Genomic DNA, 18,642 nt, shown 5'->3' with positions numbered 1-18,642 from the left:
CCAAGTTTGACAAATCAGAAGCTGCAATATCATTTCTGCCATAACCAGCACCCCCAGGGGCGAAAGTGCACAAAATTTGGCGTACATGTCAGGTGAGCTATGAAGAGTTTGAATATGAAGTTTGATGACAATTGAGTAAATAGAAGATGAGATATAGATTTTTGAAGAATAAATTTTTTGGTTTTTCCCATGTCAGTAGGTGGCGCTATGTTGTACATGAGCGATTATGAGTTGGAAAAATAAGTGTCCACAACAGCAACGCACTATCACAAGGTAGTGGTGTGAAGGAAAAGCATTATGGAATTATTTACCAAAAACCCGTTTTGGAGCAATTGCGTCGGCCAAAAACAGCGCCCCCCATGGACGAAAATTCCCAAAATGTGGTATACATGACATGGGAGGTAGTAAGAGGGTGGCCGTGAAGTTTGACCAAATTTGAGGAAAGATTGGAATTTTTGCCCCAAAATAGCGCCCCCAGTGGCGAAAGATCACAGAAATTGGGTAACATGTCAGAAGCCCAATGAGTGATCTGCGTGTGAAGTATGAGCAGTTTTGAGCAATCAGAAGATTTGTTATGAATTTTTAAGCATGTAAAATTTTGCATCGAAAATTGATTGACGTATAACTTCTGAATGGTTTATCCTACGTGAAACGTATTTAGTAACTTTTGTCAGCCATGTCTGTAGATGATGTGTATCAATTTTGGTGACATTCCTAAGAACGGTCTAGGAGGAGTTGCGCCGTCTTCGTGGCCATGCATTTCGCACAAAAGTGAAATTACCTCACTTCCTGTTGGGCGTGGCTAATGCATTGGCAATACATTTTTGTCCGGCTTAGTGAGATACATATGCGTACCAAATGGCATGCCACTACTACAAACTACATGGCAACCAGGCACCTTAATGCGGGAGACCAAAATCACAACGACTTAGGGGGCGCTATAGAGGCCCTGAGCCCCGGCCAAGTTTGGGCTTTTGGTTCTGAGTAGCGGTGGCAATTCTCGGAACTGGTGCCAAATTTCGTGCGTTTTCGCCCATGGCAAGCGCCCCGAAAATGGCCCAACAGCGGAGAAAAATAAAGAAGAAGACGGAAGAAGAATAATTAAAGCCGCAAGCGGCCTCGACGGGCCCTCGCGCCAGCGGCCAAGGGGGGCGGGGGCATGCGTCCCCGCGAAATACCTTCCACAGCTTCTTCGGCAAGAGACATTACTCCCGCAATGGCGACAAAGCACAGAATTGGACACATGGCAACGATAGGGTCTCGCACTGAACGGTGCTCGGGCCCTAATAATAATAGCGCCCCAATAAGGGTCTTGTAAAGAGTTTGCTTGCCAAGTTTGACAAATCAGAAGCTGCAATATCATTTCTGCCATAACCAGCACCCCCAGGGGCGAAAGTGCACAAAATTTGGCGTACATGTCAGGTGAGCTATGAAGAGTTTGCGTATGAAGTTTGATGACAACTGAGTAAATAGAAGATGAGATATAGATTTTTGAAGAATAAAATTTTTGGTTTTTCCCATGTCAGTAGGTGGCGCTATGCTGTACATGAGCGATAATGAGATGGAGAAATAAGTGTCTACAACAGCAACGCACTAGCACAAGGTAGTGGTGTGAAGGAAAAGCATTATGGAATAATTTACCAAAAGCCCGTTTTGGAGCAATTGCGTCGGCCACAAACAGCGCCCCCCATGGACGAAAATTCCCAAAAGGTGGTATACATGACATGGGAGGTAGTAAGAGGGTGGCCGTGAAGTTTGACCAAATTTGAGGAAAGATTGGAATTTTTGCCCAAAAATAGCGCCCCCAGTGGCGAAATATCACAGAAAGTGGGTAACATGTCAGAAGCCCAATGAGTGATCTGCGTGTGAAGTATGAGCAGTTTTGACCAAGTAGAAGATTTGTTATGAATTTTTAAGCATGTAAAATGTTGCATTGAAAATTGATTGACGTATAACTTCTGAACGGTTCATGCTACGTGAAAGCTATTTAGTAACTTTTGTCAGCCATGTCTGTAGATGATGTGTATCAATTTTGGTGACATTCCTATGAACGGTCTAGGAGGAGTTGCGCCGTCTTCGTGGCCATGCACGTCGCACAAAAGTGAAATTACCTCACTTCCTGTTGGGCGTGGCTAACGCATTGGCATTACATTTTTGTCCGGCTTAGTGAGATACATATGCGTACCAAATGGCATGCCAGTACTACAAACTACATGGCAACCAGGCACCTTAAAGCGGGAGGCCAAAATCACAACGAGTTAGGGGGCGCTATAGAGGCCCTGAGGCCCGCCTGGATCTGGGCTTCTGGTTCTCAGTAGCGGTGGCAGTCTAAGAAAAAGGAGCCAAATTTCGTGCATTGTCGACCATGGCAAGCGCCCCAATAAGGGTCTTGTAAAGAGTTTGCTTGGCAAGTTTGACAAATCAGAAGCTGCAATATCATTTTTGCCATAACCAGCACCCCCAGGGGCGAAAGTGCACAAAATTTGGCGTAGACGTCAGGTGAGCTATGAAGAGTTTGCGTATGAAGTTTGATGGCAATTGAGTAAATAGAAGATGAGATATAGATTTTTGAAGAATAAATTTTTTGGTTTTTCCCATGTCAGTAGGTGGCGCTATGCTGTACATGAGCGATTATGAGTTGGAAAAATAAGTGTCTACAACAGCAACGCACTATCACAAGGTAGTGGTGTGAAGGAAAAGCATTATGGAATTATTTACCAAAAACCCGTTTTGGAGCAATAGCGTCGGCCAAAAACAGCGCCCCCCATGGACGAAAATTTCCAAAACGTGGTACACATGACATGGGAGGTAGAAAGAGGGAGGCCGTGAAGTTTGACCAAGTTTGAGGAAAGATTGGAATTTTTGCCCAAAAATAGCGCCCCCAGTGGCGAAATATCACAGAAATTGGGTAACATGTCAGAAGCCCAATGAGTGATTTGCGTGTGAAGTATGAGCAGTTTTGAGCAATCAGAAGATTTGTTATGAATTTTTAAGCATGTAAAATTTTGCATCGAAAATTGATTGACGTATAACTTCTGAACGGTTTATCCTACGTGAAACTTATTTAGTAACTTTTGTCAGCCATGTCTGTAGATGATGTGTTTCAATTTTGGTGACATTCCTATGAACGGTCTTGGAGGAGTTGCGCCGTCTTCGTGGCCATGCATTTCGCACAAAAGTGAAATTACCTCACTTCCTGTTGGGCGTGGCTAATGCATTGGCATTACATTTTTGTCCGGCTTAGTGAGATACATATGTGTACCAAATGGCATGCCAGTACTACAAACTATATGGCAACCAGGCACCGTAATGCGGGAGGCCAAAATCACAACGACTTAGGGGGCGCTGTAGAGGCCCTGAGCCCTGGCCAAGTTTGGGCTTTTGGTTCTGAGTAGCGGTGGTAATTCTCGGAACTGGTGCCAAATTTCATGCGTTTTCGCCCATGGCAAGCGCCCCGAAAATGACCCAACAGCGGAGAAAAATAAAGAAGAAGACGGAAGAAGAATAATTAAAGCCGCAAGCGGCCTCGACGGGCCCTCGTGCCAGCGGCCAAGGGGGGCGGGGGCATGCGTCCCCGCGAAAGACCTTCCACAGCTTCTTCAGCAAGAGACATTACTCTCGCAATAGCGACAAAGAACAGAATTGGACACATGGCAACGATAGGGTCTTGCACTGTACGGTGCTCGGGCCCTAATAATAATAGCGCCCTAATAAGGGTCATGTAAAGAGTTTGCTTGCCAAGTTTGACAAATCAGAAGCTGCAATATCATTTTTGCCATAACCAGCACCCCCAGGGGCGAAAGTGCACAAAATTAGGCGTACATGTCAGGTGAGCTATGAAGAGTTTGCGTATGAAGTTTGATGACAATTGAGTAAATAGAAGATGAGATATAGATTTTTGAAGAAGAAAATTTTTGGTTTTTCCCATGTCGGGAGGTGGCGCTACGCTGTACATGAGCGATTATGAGTTGGAAAAATAAGTGTCTACAACAGCAATGCACTATCACAAGGTAGTGGTGTGAAGGAAAAGCATTATGGAATTATTTACCAAAAACCCGTTTTGGAGCAATTGTGTCGGCCAAAAACAGCGCCCCCCATGGACGAAAATTCCCAAAATGTGGTATACATGACATGGGAGGTAGGAAGAGGGTGGCCGTGAAGTTTGACCAAATTTGAGGAAAGACTGGAATTTTTGCCCAAAAATAGCGCCCCCAGTGGCGAAATATCACAGAAAGTGGGTAACATGTCAGAAGCCCATTGAGTGATCTGCGTGTGAAGTATGACCAGTTTTGAGCAAGTAGAAGATTTGTCATGAATTTTTAAGCATGTAAAATGTTGCATTGAAAATTGATTGACGTATAACTTCTGAACGGTTTATGCTACGTGAAACCTTTTTAGTAACTTTTGTCAGGCATGTCTGTAGATGATGTGTATCAATTTTGGTGACATTCCTATGAACGGTCTAGGAGGAGTTGCGCCGTCATCGTGGCCATGCATTTCGCACAAAAGTGAAATTACCTCACTTCCTGTTGGGCGTGGCTAATGCATTGGCATGACATTTTTGTCCGGCTTAGTGAGATACATATGCGTACCAAATGGCATGCCACTACTACAAACTACATGGCAACCAGGCACCTTAATGCAGGAGGCCAAAATCACAACGAGTTAGGGGGCGCTATAGAGGCCCTGAGGCCCGCCTGGATCTGGGCCTCTGGTTCTCAGTAGCGGTGGGAGTCTAAGAAAAAGGAGCCAAATTTCGTGCGTTGTCGACCATGGCAAGCGCCCCAATAAGGGTCTTGGAAAGAGTTTGCTTGGCAAGTTTGACAAATCAGAAGCTGCAATATCATTTTTGCCATAACCAGCACCCCCAGGGGCGAAAGTGCACAAAATTTGGCGTAGACGTCAGGTGAGCCATGAAGAGTTTGCGTATGAAGTTTGATGACAATTGAGTAAATAGAAGATGAGATATAGATTTTTGAAGAATAAATTTTTTGGTTTTTCCCATGTCAGTAGGTGGCGCTATGCTGTACATGAGCGATTATGAGTTGGAAAAATAAGTGTCTACAACAGCAACGTACTATCACAAGGAAGTGGTGTGAAGGAAAAGCATTATGGAATTATTTACCAAAAACCCGTTTTGGAGCAATTGCGTCGGCCAAAAACAGCGCCCCCCATGGACGAAAATTTCCAAAACGTGGCACACATGACATGGGAGGTAGTAAGAGGGTGGCCGTGAAGTTTGACCAAAATTGAGGAAAGATTGGAATTTTTGCCCAAAAATAGCGCCCCCAGTGGCGAAATATCACAGAAATTGGGTAACATGTCAGAAGCCCAATGAGTGATTTGCGTGTGAAGTATGAGCACTTCTGAGCAATCAGAAGATTTGTTATGAATTTTTAAGCATGTAAAATTTTGCATCGAAAATTGATTGACGTATAACTTCTGAACGGTTTATCCTACGTGAAACGTATTTAGTAACTTTTGTCAGCCATGTCTGTAGATGATGTGTATCAATTTTGGTGACATTCCTATGAACGGTCTAGGAGGAGTTGCGCCGTCTTCGTGGCCATGCATTTCGCACAAAAGTGAAATTACCTCACTGCCTGATGGGCGTGGCTAATGCATTGGCATTACATTTTTGTCCGGCTTAGTGAGATACATATGCGTACCAAATTGCATGCCACTACTACAAACTATATGGCAACCAGGCACCTTAATGCGGGAGGCCAAAATCACAACGACTTAGGGGGCGCTATGGAGGCCCTGAGCCCCGGCCAAGTTTGGGCTTCTGGTTCTGAGTAGCGGTGGCAATTCTCGGAACTGGTGCCAAATTTCGTGCGTTTTCGCCCATGGCAAGCGCCCCGAAAATGGCCCAACAGCGGAGAAAAATAAAGAAGAAGAAGAAGACGGAAGAAGAAGAAGAAGAAGAAGCAGAAGAAGAAGACGGAAGAAGAATAATAATAGTGAACTCTTACAAGAACAATAGGGCCTTCGCCCAACCAGGCACCTTAATGCGGGAGGCCAAAATCACAACGACTTAGGGGGCGCTATGGAGGCCCTGAGCCCCGGCCAAGTTTGGGCTTCTGGTTCTGAGTAGCGGTGGCAATTCTCGGAACTGGTGCCAAATTTCGTGCGTTTTCGCCCATGGCAAGCGCCCCGAAAATGGCCCAACAGCGGAGAAAAATAAAGAAGAAGAAGAAGACGGAAGAAGAAGAAGAAGAAGAAGAAGAAGAAGCAGAAGAAGAAGACGGAAGAAGAATAATAATAGTGAACTCTTACAAGAACAATAGGGCCTTCGCCCATAGGGCTCGGGCCCTAATTAAAGCCGCAAGCGGCCTCGACGGGCCCTCGCGCCAGCGGCCAAGGGGGGCGGGGGCATGCGTCCCCGCGAAATACCTTCCACAGCTTCTGTGGCAAGAGACATTACTCCCACAATGGTGACAAAGCACAGAATTGGACACAGAGTACACGGTGCGCTGAGATGTTGTCATGGACAGAACATTTTATGCCATGGCTTCCCAACCGAATTAATGTATTTACCTCATCAGTCACCAAGCTATAGCTACATAGGATTGTCTTCTGTTAGACATCTATTAGTCTGTATGTAACGCTACAACACTTGCTCCCGACTGCCTACCCATTCCCCACAAGTCATGTGTGTTTAAGGCAACCAAAACAACATACTCCTGGTGCCTCATGATTGTAAACACCTCTCCTGCAACTGCTACAGCGCAATGAGCACCCCCAGTGGTCCACAATTCATGTGTGTTTAAGGCAACCAAAACAACATACTCCTGGTGCCTCATGATTGTAAACACCTCTCCTGCAACTGCTACAGCGCAATGAGCGCCCCCAGTGGTGAAAGTTCACCAAATTTGGTATACATGTCAAGGGACCTATGAAGAGTTGTTTTATAAAGTTTGATCAAGTTTGACCAATCAGAAGCCGAGATATACAGCGCCCCCAGTGGCAAAAGTTCACAAAATTTGGCACATATGTCAGGTGACCTGTTAAGAGTGTGCGTATCAAGTTTGATCAAGATTGAGAAAATAGAAGATGAGATATTGATTTTTGAAGAATACATTTTTTGGTTTCTCCCATGTCAGTAGGTGGCGCTATGCTGCACATGAGCGATTATGAGTTGGAAAAATAAGTGTCTACAACAGCAACGTACTATCACAAGGTAGTGGTGTGAAGGAGAAGCATTGTGGAATTATTTACCAAAAACCTGTTTTGGAGCAATTGCGTTGGCCAAAAACAGCGCCCCCCATGGATGAAAATTCCCAAAATGTGGTGTACATGACATGGGAGGTAGTAAGAGGGTGGCCGTGAAGTTTGACCAAATTTGAGGAAAGATTGGATTTTTTGCCCAAAAATAGCGCCCCCAGTGGCGAAATATCACAGAAATTGGGTAACATGTCAGATGCCCAATGAGTGATTTGCGTGTGAAGTATGAGCAGTTTTGAGCAATTTGAAGATATGTTATGAATTTTTAAGCATGTAAAATTTTGCATTGAAAATTGATTGACGTATAACTTCTGAACGGTTTATTCTACGTGAAACGTATTTAGGAACTTTTGTCAGCCCTGTCTGTCGATGATGTGTATCAATTTTGGTGACATTCCTATGAACGGTCTAGGAGGAGTTGCGCCGTCTTCGTGGCCATGCATTTCGCACAAAAGTGAAATTACCTCACTTCCTGTTGGGCGTGGCTAATGCATTGGCATTACATTTTTGTCCGGCTTACTGAGATACATATGCGTACCAAATGGCATGCCACTACTACAATCTACATGGCAACCAGGCACCTTAATTCGGGAGGCCAAAAATCACAATGAGTTAGGGGGCGCTATAGAGGCCCTGAGGCCCGCCTGGATCTGGGCTTCTGGTCCTCAGTAGCGGTGGGAGTCTAAGAAAAAGGAGCCAAATTTCGTGCGATGTCGACCATGGCAAGCGCCCCAAAAAGGGTCTTGTAAAGAGTTTGCTTGCCAAGTTTGACAAATCAGAAGCTGCAATATCATTTCTGCCATAACCAGCACCCCCAGGGGCAGAAGTGCACAAAATTTGGCGTACATGTCAGGTGAGCTATGAAGAGTTTGCGTATGAGGTTTGATGACAATTGAGTAAACAGAAGATGAGATATAGATTTTTGAAGAATAAATTTATTGGTTTTTCCCATGTCAGTAGGTGGCGCTATGCTGTACATGAGTGATTATGAGATGGAAAAATAAGTGACCACAACAGCAATGCACTATCACAAGGTAGTGGTGTGAAGGAAAAGCATTATGGAATAATTTACCAAAAACCCGTTTTGGAGAAATTGCGTCGGCCAAAAACAGCGCCCCCCATGGACGAAAATTCCCAAAATGTGGTATACATGACATGGGAGGTAGTAAGAGGGTGGCCGTGAAGTTTGACCAAATTTGAGGAAAGATTGGATTTTTTGCCCAAAAATAGCGCCCCCAGTGGCGAAATATCACAGAAATTGGGTAACATGTCAGAAGCCCAATGAGTGATCGGCGTGTGAAGTATGAGCAGTGTTGACCAATTAGAAGATTTATTATGAATTTTTTAGCATGTAAAATTTTGAAGTGAAAATTGATTGACGTATAACTTCTGAACGGTTTATCCTACGTGAAACGTATTTAGTAACTTTTGTCAGCCATGTCTGTAGATGATGTGTATCAATTTTGGTGACATTCCTATGAACGGTCTAGGAGGAGTTGCGCCGTCTTCTTGGCCATGCATTCCGCACAAAAGTGAAATTACCTCACTTCCTGTTGGGCGTGGCTAATACATTGGCATTACATTTTTGTCCGGCTTAGTGAGATACAAATGCATACCAAATGGCATGCCACTACTACAAACTATATGGCAACCAGGCACCTTAATGCGGGATGCCAAAATCACAACGACTTAGGGGGCGCTATAGAGGCCCTGAGCCCCGGCCAAGTGTGGGCTTTTGGTTCTGAGTAGCGGTGGCAATTCTCGGAAGTGGCGCCAAATTTCGCGCGTTTTCGCCCATGGCAAGCGCCCCGAAAATGGCCCAACAGCGGAGAAAAATAAAGAAGAATAATAATAGTGAACTCTTACAAGAACAATAGGGCCTTCGCCCTATAGGGCTCGGGCCCTAATTAAAGCCGCAAGCGGCCTCGACGGGCCCTCGCGCCAGCGGCCAAGGGGGGCGGGGGCATGCGTCCCCGCGAAATACCTTCCACAGCTTCTTCGGCAAGAGACATTACTCCCGCAATGGCGACAAACCACAGAAATGGACACATGGCAACAATAGGGTCTCGCACTGAACGGTGCCCGGGGGGCGCTATAGAGGCCCTGAGGCCGGCCTGGATCTGGGCTTCTGGTTCTCAGGAGCGGTGGCAGTCTAAGAAAAAGGAGCCAAATTTCGTGCGTTGTCGACCATGGCAAGCGCCCCAATAAGGGTCTTGTAAAGAGTTTGCTTGCCAAGTTTGACAAATGAGAAGCTGCAATATCATTTTTGCCATAACCAGCACCCCCAGGGGCGAAAGTGCACAAAATCTGGCGTATATGTCAGGTGAGCTATGAAGAGTTTGCGTATGAAGTTAGATGACAATTGAGTAAATAGAAGATGAGAGATAGATTTTTGAAGAATAAATTTTTTGGTTTTTCCCATGTCAGTAGGTGGCGCTATGCTGTACATGAGCGATTATGAGTTGGAAAAATAAGTGTCTACAACAGCAACGTACTTTCACAAGGTAGTGGTGTGAAGGAAAAGCATTATGGAATTATTTACCAAAAACCCGTTTTGGAGCAATTGCGTCGGCCAAAAACAGCGCCCCCCCATGGACGAAAATTCCCAAAATGTGGTATACATGACATGGGAGGTAGGAAGAGGGTGGCCGTGAAGTTTGACCAGATTTGAGGAAAGATTGGATTTTTTGCCCAAAAATAGCGCCCCCAGTGGCGAAAGTGCACAAAATTTGGCGTAGATGTAAGGTGAGCTATGAAGAGTTTCTGTATGAAGTTTGATGACAATTGAGTAAATAGAAGATGAGATATAGATTTTTGAAGAATAAATTTTTTGGTTTTTCCCATGTCAGTAGGTGGCGCTATGCTGTACATGAGCGATTATGAGTTGGAAAAATAAGTGACAACAACAGCAATGTACTATCACAAGGTAGTGGTGTGAAGGAAAAGCATTATGGAATTATTTACCAAAAACCCGTTTTGGAGCAATTGCGTCGGCCAAAAACAGCACCCCCCATGGACGAAAATTCCCAAAATGTGGTATACATGACATGGGAGGTAGTAAGAGGGTGGCCGTGAAGTTTGACCAAATTTGAGGAAAGATTGGAATTTTTGCCCAAAAATAGCGCCCCCAGTGGCGAAATATCACAGAAAGCGGGTAACATGTCAGAAGCCCAATGAGTGATCTGCGTGTGAAGTATGAGCAGTTTTGAGCAATTAGAAGATTTGTTATGAATTTTTAAGCATGTAAAATTTTGCATTGAAAATTGATTGACGTATAACTTCTGAACGGTTTAAGCTACGTGAAACGTATTTAGTACCTTTTGTCAGCCATGTCTGTAGATGATGTGTATCAATTTTGGTGACATTCCTATGAACGGTCTAGGAGGAGTTGCGCCGTCTTCGTGGCCATGCATTTCGCACAAAAGTGAAATTACCTCACTTCCTGTTGGGCGTGGCTAATGCATTGGCATTACATTTTTGTCCGGCTTAGCGAGATACATATGCGTTCCAAATGGCATGCCACTACTACAAACTACATGGCAACCAGGCACCTTCATGCGGGAGGCCAAAATCACAACGACTTAGGGGGCGCTATAGAGGCCCTGAGCCCCGGCCAAGTTTGGGCTTTTGGTTCTGAGTAGCGGTGGCAATTCTCGGAACTGGTGCCAAATTTCGTGCGTTTTCGCCCATGGCAAGCGCCCCGAAAATGGCCCAACAGCGGAGAAAAATAAAGAAGAATAATAATAGTGAACTCTTACAAGAACAATAGGGCCTTCGCCCTATAGGGCTCGGGCCCTAATAATAGTGAACTCTTACAAGAACAATAGGGCCTTCGCCCAGTAGGGCTCGGGCCCTAATAATAGTGAACTCTTACAAGAACAATAGGGCCTTCGCCCAGTAGGGCTCGGGCCCTAATAAATTTAAACAAACCAGTGAAGCAACAAAAACACAAAGTGGCCAAAACCAAAAATTGTTACCCTTCAACACTAACCCAAATAACCCACAACTTACACACCGCACACACATACACACAAACATGCAAACACCCAGCCCACCGGTAGCGACTGCCAAATACGCACCGTGAGCCGACCTCTCACACCGACACACGGACACACGCACACACTTTAAACTAAAAATAGGGCACAGGAAAAACAGTGGCTGGGGTGGCGTAGAGTGCTCCACCTGCAAGGAAACATGGTTATAATATACCAAAATCAGGATCACACGGCTGTCATTTTACATACTTTGGTCACAGAGGCAGTCTGAACGGGGTAAGATGTTAAAACCTACACTACCTGTATGAATGTCAGCCACAACGTAGAATCAGGGGTTAGTCGGTCGCCTTCACAGCAAAGTTGATGCACTAGGTTTTGCGGTCCTCAGCCAATCACCAATGTTCACGCTACAATAAATTCATGCCGCATGAATGTAATGTATATAAACGCTCGACACGTTAAAAAGAAAGAAAACCGGCACTTACGTTCTCTGGACACAAGCAGAGCACAACACGCCACAGGATTACGGCAGCACGAAAGATTACAGCAAATCTCTAACGTAGATTTCTCTCCAAAGAGATGCAAAACACGAGGCCAGTGAGCAAGAGGCCAGCTCATAAGGAGGCAAACCGACCAAACGGAGATGGGGCACCACGACAGGCAGGCAAGGCAAACAAACCAGACAGAGGTGAAGCACGACGACAGGCAGACAAAGCCCCAAAAAATGACACGAGTGGGAAACGCTGCTACTCTTAAGGTGTCATGCCAATTGCCAGAGCACCTGATCTTAATTACAACCACGCCCACTACGATACACCGCACCCATTAAAGGCACCTACTGCCAATCGAGCAACCCCTTGCCCATGTTACACACTGAACAACAATGGTGTGCATGGCAGGGTTGCAAGGAGAAATCCACTGCTCTCCAAAAAGAACACTGCTGCTCATCTGCAGTTTGCTAAAGATCACGTGGACAAGCCAGAAGGCTGTTGGAAAAATGTTTTGTGGACAGATGAGACCAAAATAGAATTTTTTGGTTTAAATGAGAAGCGTTATGTTTGGAGAAAGGAAAAACACTGCATTCCAGCATAAGAATCTTATCCCATCTGTGAAACATGGTGGTGGTAGTATCATGGTTTGGGCCTGTTTTGCTGCGTCTGGGCCAGGACGGCTTGCCATCATTGATGGAACAATGAATTCTGAATTATACCAGCGAATTCTAAAGGAAAATGTCAGGACATCTGTCCATGAACTGAATCTCAAGAGAAGGTGGGTCATGCAGCAAGACAATGACCCTAAGCACACAAGTCGTTCTACCAAAGAATGATTAAAGAAGAATAAAGTTAATGTTTTGGAATGGCCAAGTCAAAGACCTGACCTTAATCCAATGGAAATGTTGTGGAAGGACCTGAAGCGAGCAGTTCATGTGAGGAAACCCACCAACATCCCAGAGTTGAAGCTGTTCTGTACGGAGGAACGGGCTAAAATTCCTCCAAGCCGGTGTGCAGGACTGATCAACAGTTACCGCAAACGTTTAGTTGCAGTTATTGCTGCACAAGGGGGTCATACCAGATACTGAAAGCAAATGTTCACATACTTTTGCCACTCACAGATATGTAATATTGGATCATTTTCCTCAATAAATAAATGACCAAGTATAATATTTTTGTCTCATTTGTTTAACTGGGTTCTCTTTATCTACTTTTAGGACTTGTGTGAAAATCTGATGATGTTTTAGGTCATATTTATGCAGAAACATAGAAAATTTTAAAGGGTTCACAAACTTTCAAGCACCACTGTACATAAAAGAACTTTTTTTCATTTCGAGAGAACAGTAAAGTCAGCTGTATTTTATCGAATTCAAATTGTGATTTCAAATTTGTGCAAAGGTGATTCAGCATATAAATGGTTTGTTGTCAATCAAATAAAAATTGATTGTTTCGTTTTTCACACACCGTTGTTGATTATTTTCCACTGTGTATGTTACTGATAAAAGGTCGTATGATAAAATCCTTATTGACTGACTTAGGTCAATTATTTTACCATCCGGCCCTCCCACTCAGTCAATAAGTACATATTATGAAAAAGTGTTTCAAAAGAAGAGACAAAGTACATTTGATATTTTAGGTTCTCCAGCGTATCCAGCGTTTCCCTTAATGACACTTCGCACACTATTAGCATTATCTTAACCAGCTTCATGAGGTAGTCACCTGGAATGCTTTTCAGTTAACAGGTGTGCCTCATTAAAAGTAATTAGTGGATTAATTTATTACCTTCATGATGCGTTTGAGATCAAACAGTAAATAATAAAATAGCCCGATTCCACACCACAAGTGTAGTAAACCATACTGTATTATATCACAAACCAAACAACTAAGTAAAGAGAAACAACACCCATCATTACTTTAAGACATGAAGTGCTTCAATTAATAAAAATAAAGAACAAACTTTGAATTAAAATTTGAAGGTGTATCCAAACTTTTGCCAGGTATATCCCAGAGGAGAACCGGCAGGGCCTTCTAGGCGTTCAGAGAAGTCCAAACATATCAGCATTTCAAATGTTATATTTAATCTTTCATTCTTTCATAATTTCATTATAATTATTCTATTCTAATTCTGCCTCATTTTCTATCAAATTTGCTTCAGAAATGAAAGGGTTACTGTCCTGAAAACATTAAAATCAAGTTATCCAATGAAATTTGTTGGTTTGTTTGTTGTCCTTTGGCTGAGAAGAGTTTAGAGCTGCTCACTCATTGGTTATGACTTCATTGCCGGGACAGACGGCCATGGCAGTGTATGTTTATGTAGGAAGTGACAGATGAATTAATTAACCAATCAGATTTTGATTCATAGTGGGAGGGACCAAAAATTTATCACCTCGGCCTTTTCGAACCCCAACACGAGCTTAACTGCGAGTCGGTGTCGTCAGCCCAGCAGTGAAGTCGCCTTCCAGCCGGTGTAACGTTCATCAGTAGTGTTAGCGAATGCTAATAAAGTGGTCAGTGCTATCTATCGAGAGCTACAGGCTAACGACCGAGAAACTAAGATTTCTGTCTCCAGATTCTTCTTCCACGCTGCACGCTCACTACAGTATTTTTCACTCAGACTTCAGTATTCATTTCCCTGTGTAATTTACTGAGTTACTTTTAAAATCAACATCGACAGCTATACACAACGGAGCGACCTGGCAGCCTGCCGCTAATCCCTCGCAAAATCCTTTATCCTGTTGCTTTTTTTGGTGTCTGGTTCAGTTTTGGCTGAGCTCAAGTCCCAGCTCTAATAGTAACGGTTCATCACTGGTATATCCACACAATCCTAACTTGCACTACTTCTGACGTACCACGCCTTATTACTGTGTCGTACCAGATGTGTGTTGTCCATCTGGTTCTTGATTCTTGTTAATGATTTTTTTCCTTGTGTTTTTAGGATTGTTTGTGATTTTGTTTGGCCATATTCACCACTTAGTGTGAGTTCCTGGTGGTAAAATTAATGATGGGAAAATATACAGTACATTAACTCCATTATGAGTGAAACAGCCGTACAGAAATTATTTATCCAGGCTGATATTACAGTACAATATTATAGACTTTTTATACTGTTTTACTGTTGAAGCCCTTTGTGTGATTTTAATGATTTTAAATGAGGTGCTTATCAGAAAATTTCCTTTGAAATCTGTACTATTGATGCATTGTTCGAATCTCTTGGCCAAACTATATCTCTTCTTTGAATACATGTCCATGCAGTTTGAATAAACCACTCCTGTGTGTGTGTGTAGAGAGAACTCAGAAGGACAGGGACGATGCAGCTGATCTTGCTCTCTCAGACTCTCCTCTGTTCTTGCGTTGGGGCCGTGACCTGGGCCCTGAGAGCCGCCGTGTTGCTCTGCGCAAGTTCCAGTATTACGGATACAACGCCTACCTCAGTGACCGCCTCTCACTGGACAGATCCATCCCTGACCTCAGACCAGACGGGTAAGTGAGTCACCAAACACACTCTGTATCCCTCAATCTTACTCTCATTCACGCTACTCCTCCCTCCATAACGCTCTGTCTCTTTCAGTCACTCTGGCACCATATCGTTTATCTGACTTATAGCCGATGCACTCGCTCACACACTGTGCCTCGGAGCAGCTTAAATGTCCTGCTGAAGGGAACCCTGTGAAATGGTATATGCATGCGATCAGCTGGAAATAAACCCATGATCGTTTGGTTGGCTGAGCTCCTGCAGCTTCGCTTCTTCTCTTTTCTTTACTTCACAAGTCTTCTTTTTTTTTGTACGCGGCCCTCTCTGTGATGTCAAGCAAGCTGAATTAATTCGATATCTTGCAACAGGAATCTCGCAGGACCTGCAAGGTCTGAATAATTTATAGTTGTTAGCGAATAGCATGCTTTCGGATGAATATATAATAAGTGAATAATAAGCCACGGATTTACAGTTAAGGAAAACAGGAAGAAAAAAAGATGTCATAAAAGGAAAGATATATAAATATTAGTGATGGCATTTGAGCAATTTTGTAGTCAAGTACTCAAGCGTGTAAGAAACCATGAGCAATTGGTGAACAGTCTGAATGCACATGAAACTGAAGAACAGAAACATTTTTGGTAAAATTGCAAAATTCGAGGCAGCTCACTGAATACATTTACAACCCCAATTCCAAACAAAAGTTGGGACGCTGTGTAAACTGTAAACAAAAACAGAATGCGATGATTTGCAAATCATGGAAACCCGATATTTCATTGAAAAAAGTACAAAGACAACATATCAAATGTTGAAACGGAGAAATTTTATTGTTTTGTGAAAAATATACTGTATGCTCATTTTTTTTTCAATTTGAGGTCGGCAACACGTTTCAGAACAGTTGGAACAGAGACATGTTTACCACTGTGTTGCATCACCTCTACTTTTAACAACACTCTGTAAATGTTTGGGAACTGAGGTGACCAATTGCTGTAGTTTTGAAAGAGAAATGTTTTCCCATTTTTGGCTGATATACAATTTCAGTTGCTCAACAGTTCAGGGTCTCCTTTGTCGTATTTTGTGGTTCGTAATATTTTAAATGGGAGACAGGTCTGGACTGCAGCAGGCCAGTTTAGCACCCCGACTCTTTTACTACGGAGCCATGCAGTTTTAATATGTGCAGAAAGCGGTTTGGCGTTGTCTTGCTGTGATCTTCAGGCCCTCAGGAGACACTGCATTAAAAGCAGACACATGTCTGTAGTGGAAATCACTGTATGGGCTCAGGAACACTTCAGAAAACCATCGTCTCTGAAAACACTTCGTTACTGTATCCACAAATGCAAGTTAAAATCAGATATTAACAATATTCTTTCTTGCTGAAGGCCTTCCCTGAAAAACATGACATATTGCTCTGAAACGTGTATATATCATTCAGCATTAATGATGCTTTCCCAGATGTACAAGCTACCCATGTCATGTGCACTAATGCCCCCTCATACCATCACAGATGCTGCTTTTGAGCTGTGCACTGATAACAAGCCGGATGGTCCCTCTCCTCTTTAGCCTGGAGGACGTGGTGTCCATGATTTCTAAAAAGAATTTCTACTTTTGATTCGTCAGACCTCGGGACAGTTTTCCACTTTGCCTCAGTCCATTGTAAAAGAGCTCGGGCCCAGAGAAGGTGGCAGTGTTTCTGGATATTGTTAATATCTGATTTTAACTTGCATTTGTGGACGCAATAACGATGTGTTTTCACAGACGATGTTTTCTGAAGTGTTCCTGAGCCCATACAGTGATTTCCACTACAGACACATGTCTGCTTTTAATGCAGTGTCTCCTGAGGGCCTGAAGATCACAGGCATCCAATGTCAGTTTTTAGCCTTGTCTCTCGCATACAGAGATTTCTCCAGATTCTCTGAATCTTTTAATGATATGGACCATAGATGATGTGATCCATAAATTCTTTGCAGTTTTACATTGAGAATATTTCGTTATTCTTAAATTGTTGCACTGTTTGTCCATGCAGTCTTTCACAGAGCGGTGAACCCCGCCCCATCTTTACTTCTGAGAGACTCCGCCTCTCCGGAATGCTCTTTTTATACCCAGTCATCTTACTGACCTGTTGCCAATTAACCAAATTAGGGGTTTTTTCAGCATTACACAACTTTTTTCAGTCTTTTGTTGTCCCTGTCCCGACTTTTCTGAAACGTGTTGCTGACCTCAAATTCAAAATGAGCATATATTTTTCAAAAACAATACAATTTCCTAGTTTCAACATTTGATTTATTGTCTTTGTACTATTTTCAGTGAAATATAGGGTTTCTATGATTTGCAAATCATCACATTGTGTTCTTATTTATGTTTTACACAGAGTCCCAACTTTTTTTGGAATTGGGGTTGTACAAGTCAAGGTAATATTATTTCATACATTATTACATTCCATCATTTTCTATGATTGTTACTCATCGATAAACACATCTCTAGTCATTTGTACTGAAAATCATGTTTTTATATTTATAATAAATATATTACTTTTAGAGTGACTATACCGACTATACAGCTCGCACTGATACCATCCAGGAGTCATTAATATTCATAAAGCAGAATGCCAGTGCTCATAAATATGCACAAATCAGTATATTTACAGTATATTTCGCAGCGTTGTGTTGAAACCACATTTTATAAGCAGGACCAAATGGTCAGGGTGATGGAGCTTTCACAGGCTCAACAAGGAAATAAGTGTTTTGTAAATCTGCAGTGAAATCGGACTTTTATAACCTGCTGCTTTTTCATTAATGTTTCATCAGTTTTCTGTAACAGCGGCTCTGACAGAAGTGCAGCTATAATCTAATATAAATCACAGGGTTATATTAATATGCTCATTCTGAACAGGAAAAACTCACTCAATATCATCTCAGACGAATAAAGAACATCAAATATAACTATAAATGGATAAAAACTATGGCATGGATAACATTTTTAATTTTTGGATATTTTTTGATGAACTATTAAAGCTAGACGGCCTTTCGATGTCATAAAATCGGTGAAATTTAGTTCACTCTGAAATGTGGTCATTGTGATATATGTTTATTTCTGTAATATCTCACAAAATATCAGTCCATTCTGTTCCGTGGCTGGGAAGTTATTTAATTTGAGGGGATTAAAGCAAATAATGTGCATGAAATCACTCGCTTCGCGCAGTCAAGCAGACAGAGGAAGTCCGTGTGTGTGTGTGCGCATGCGCAGGTTTCCCTTTGAGCGTGCACTGACAGTTCCATCATTCTGTCGCTAAACGAACAGCTGATCACACCGAGGTGCTCGCTGAGCGCCGATATTTATTAGTTTGGTCCTGCGTTTCCTTTCCTTCGTATATTACATAACGTCTTTTCTTCTCGCTTTCTTTCCGTTACTGTAGTCAGTCTTTCATGTTTCATTCGCACACTCACGTCCTCCATTTTTCTCT

General features: G+C 43.0%; 1 protein-coding gene across 1 annotated transcript in view; it reads left to right on the top strand.

Annotated features, from left to right (window-relative positions):
• Positions 1-18,642, top strand: part of galnt18a (UDP-N-acetyl-alpha-D-galactosamine:polypeptide N-acetylgalactosaminyltransferase 18a) — a 280,427-nt gene that overhangs the window by 145,233 nt on the left and 116,552 nt on the right. The window contains exon 2 of the mRNA XM_060928436.1: positions 14,998-15,193. Coding sequence (XP_060784419.1) covers positions 14,998-15,193 — 196 coding nt within the window. The remainder of the gene's footprint in view (positions 1-14,997; positions 15,194-18,642) is intronic.

The sequence above is a fragment of the Neoarius graeffei genome, chromosome 8, assembly GCF_027579695.1.
Source record: "Neoarius graeffei isolate fNeoGra1 chromosome 8, fNeoGra1.pri, whole genome shotgun sequence".
Taxonomy (NCBI): domain Eukaryota; kingdom Metazoa; phylum Chordata; class Actinopteri; order Siluriformes; family Ariidae; genus Neoarius; species Neoarius graeffei.
The sequence above is the reverse complement of the archived record's forward strand: the minus strand, read 5'-3'. Positions and strand labels throughout refer to the sequence as shown.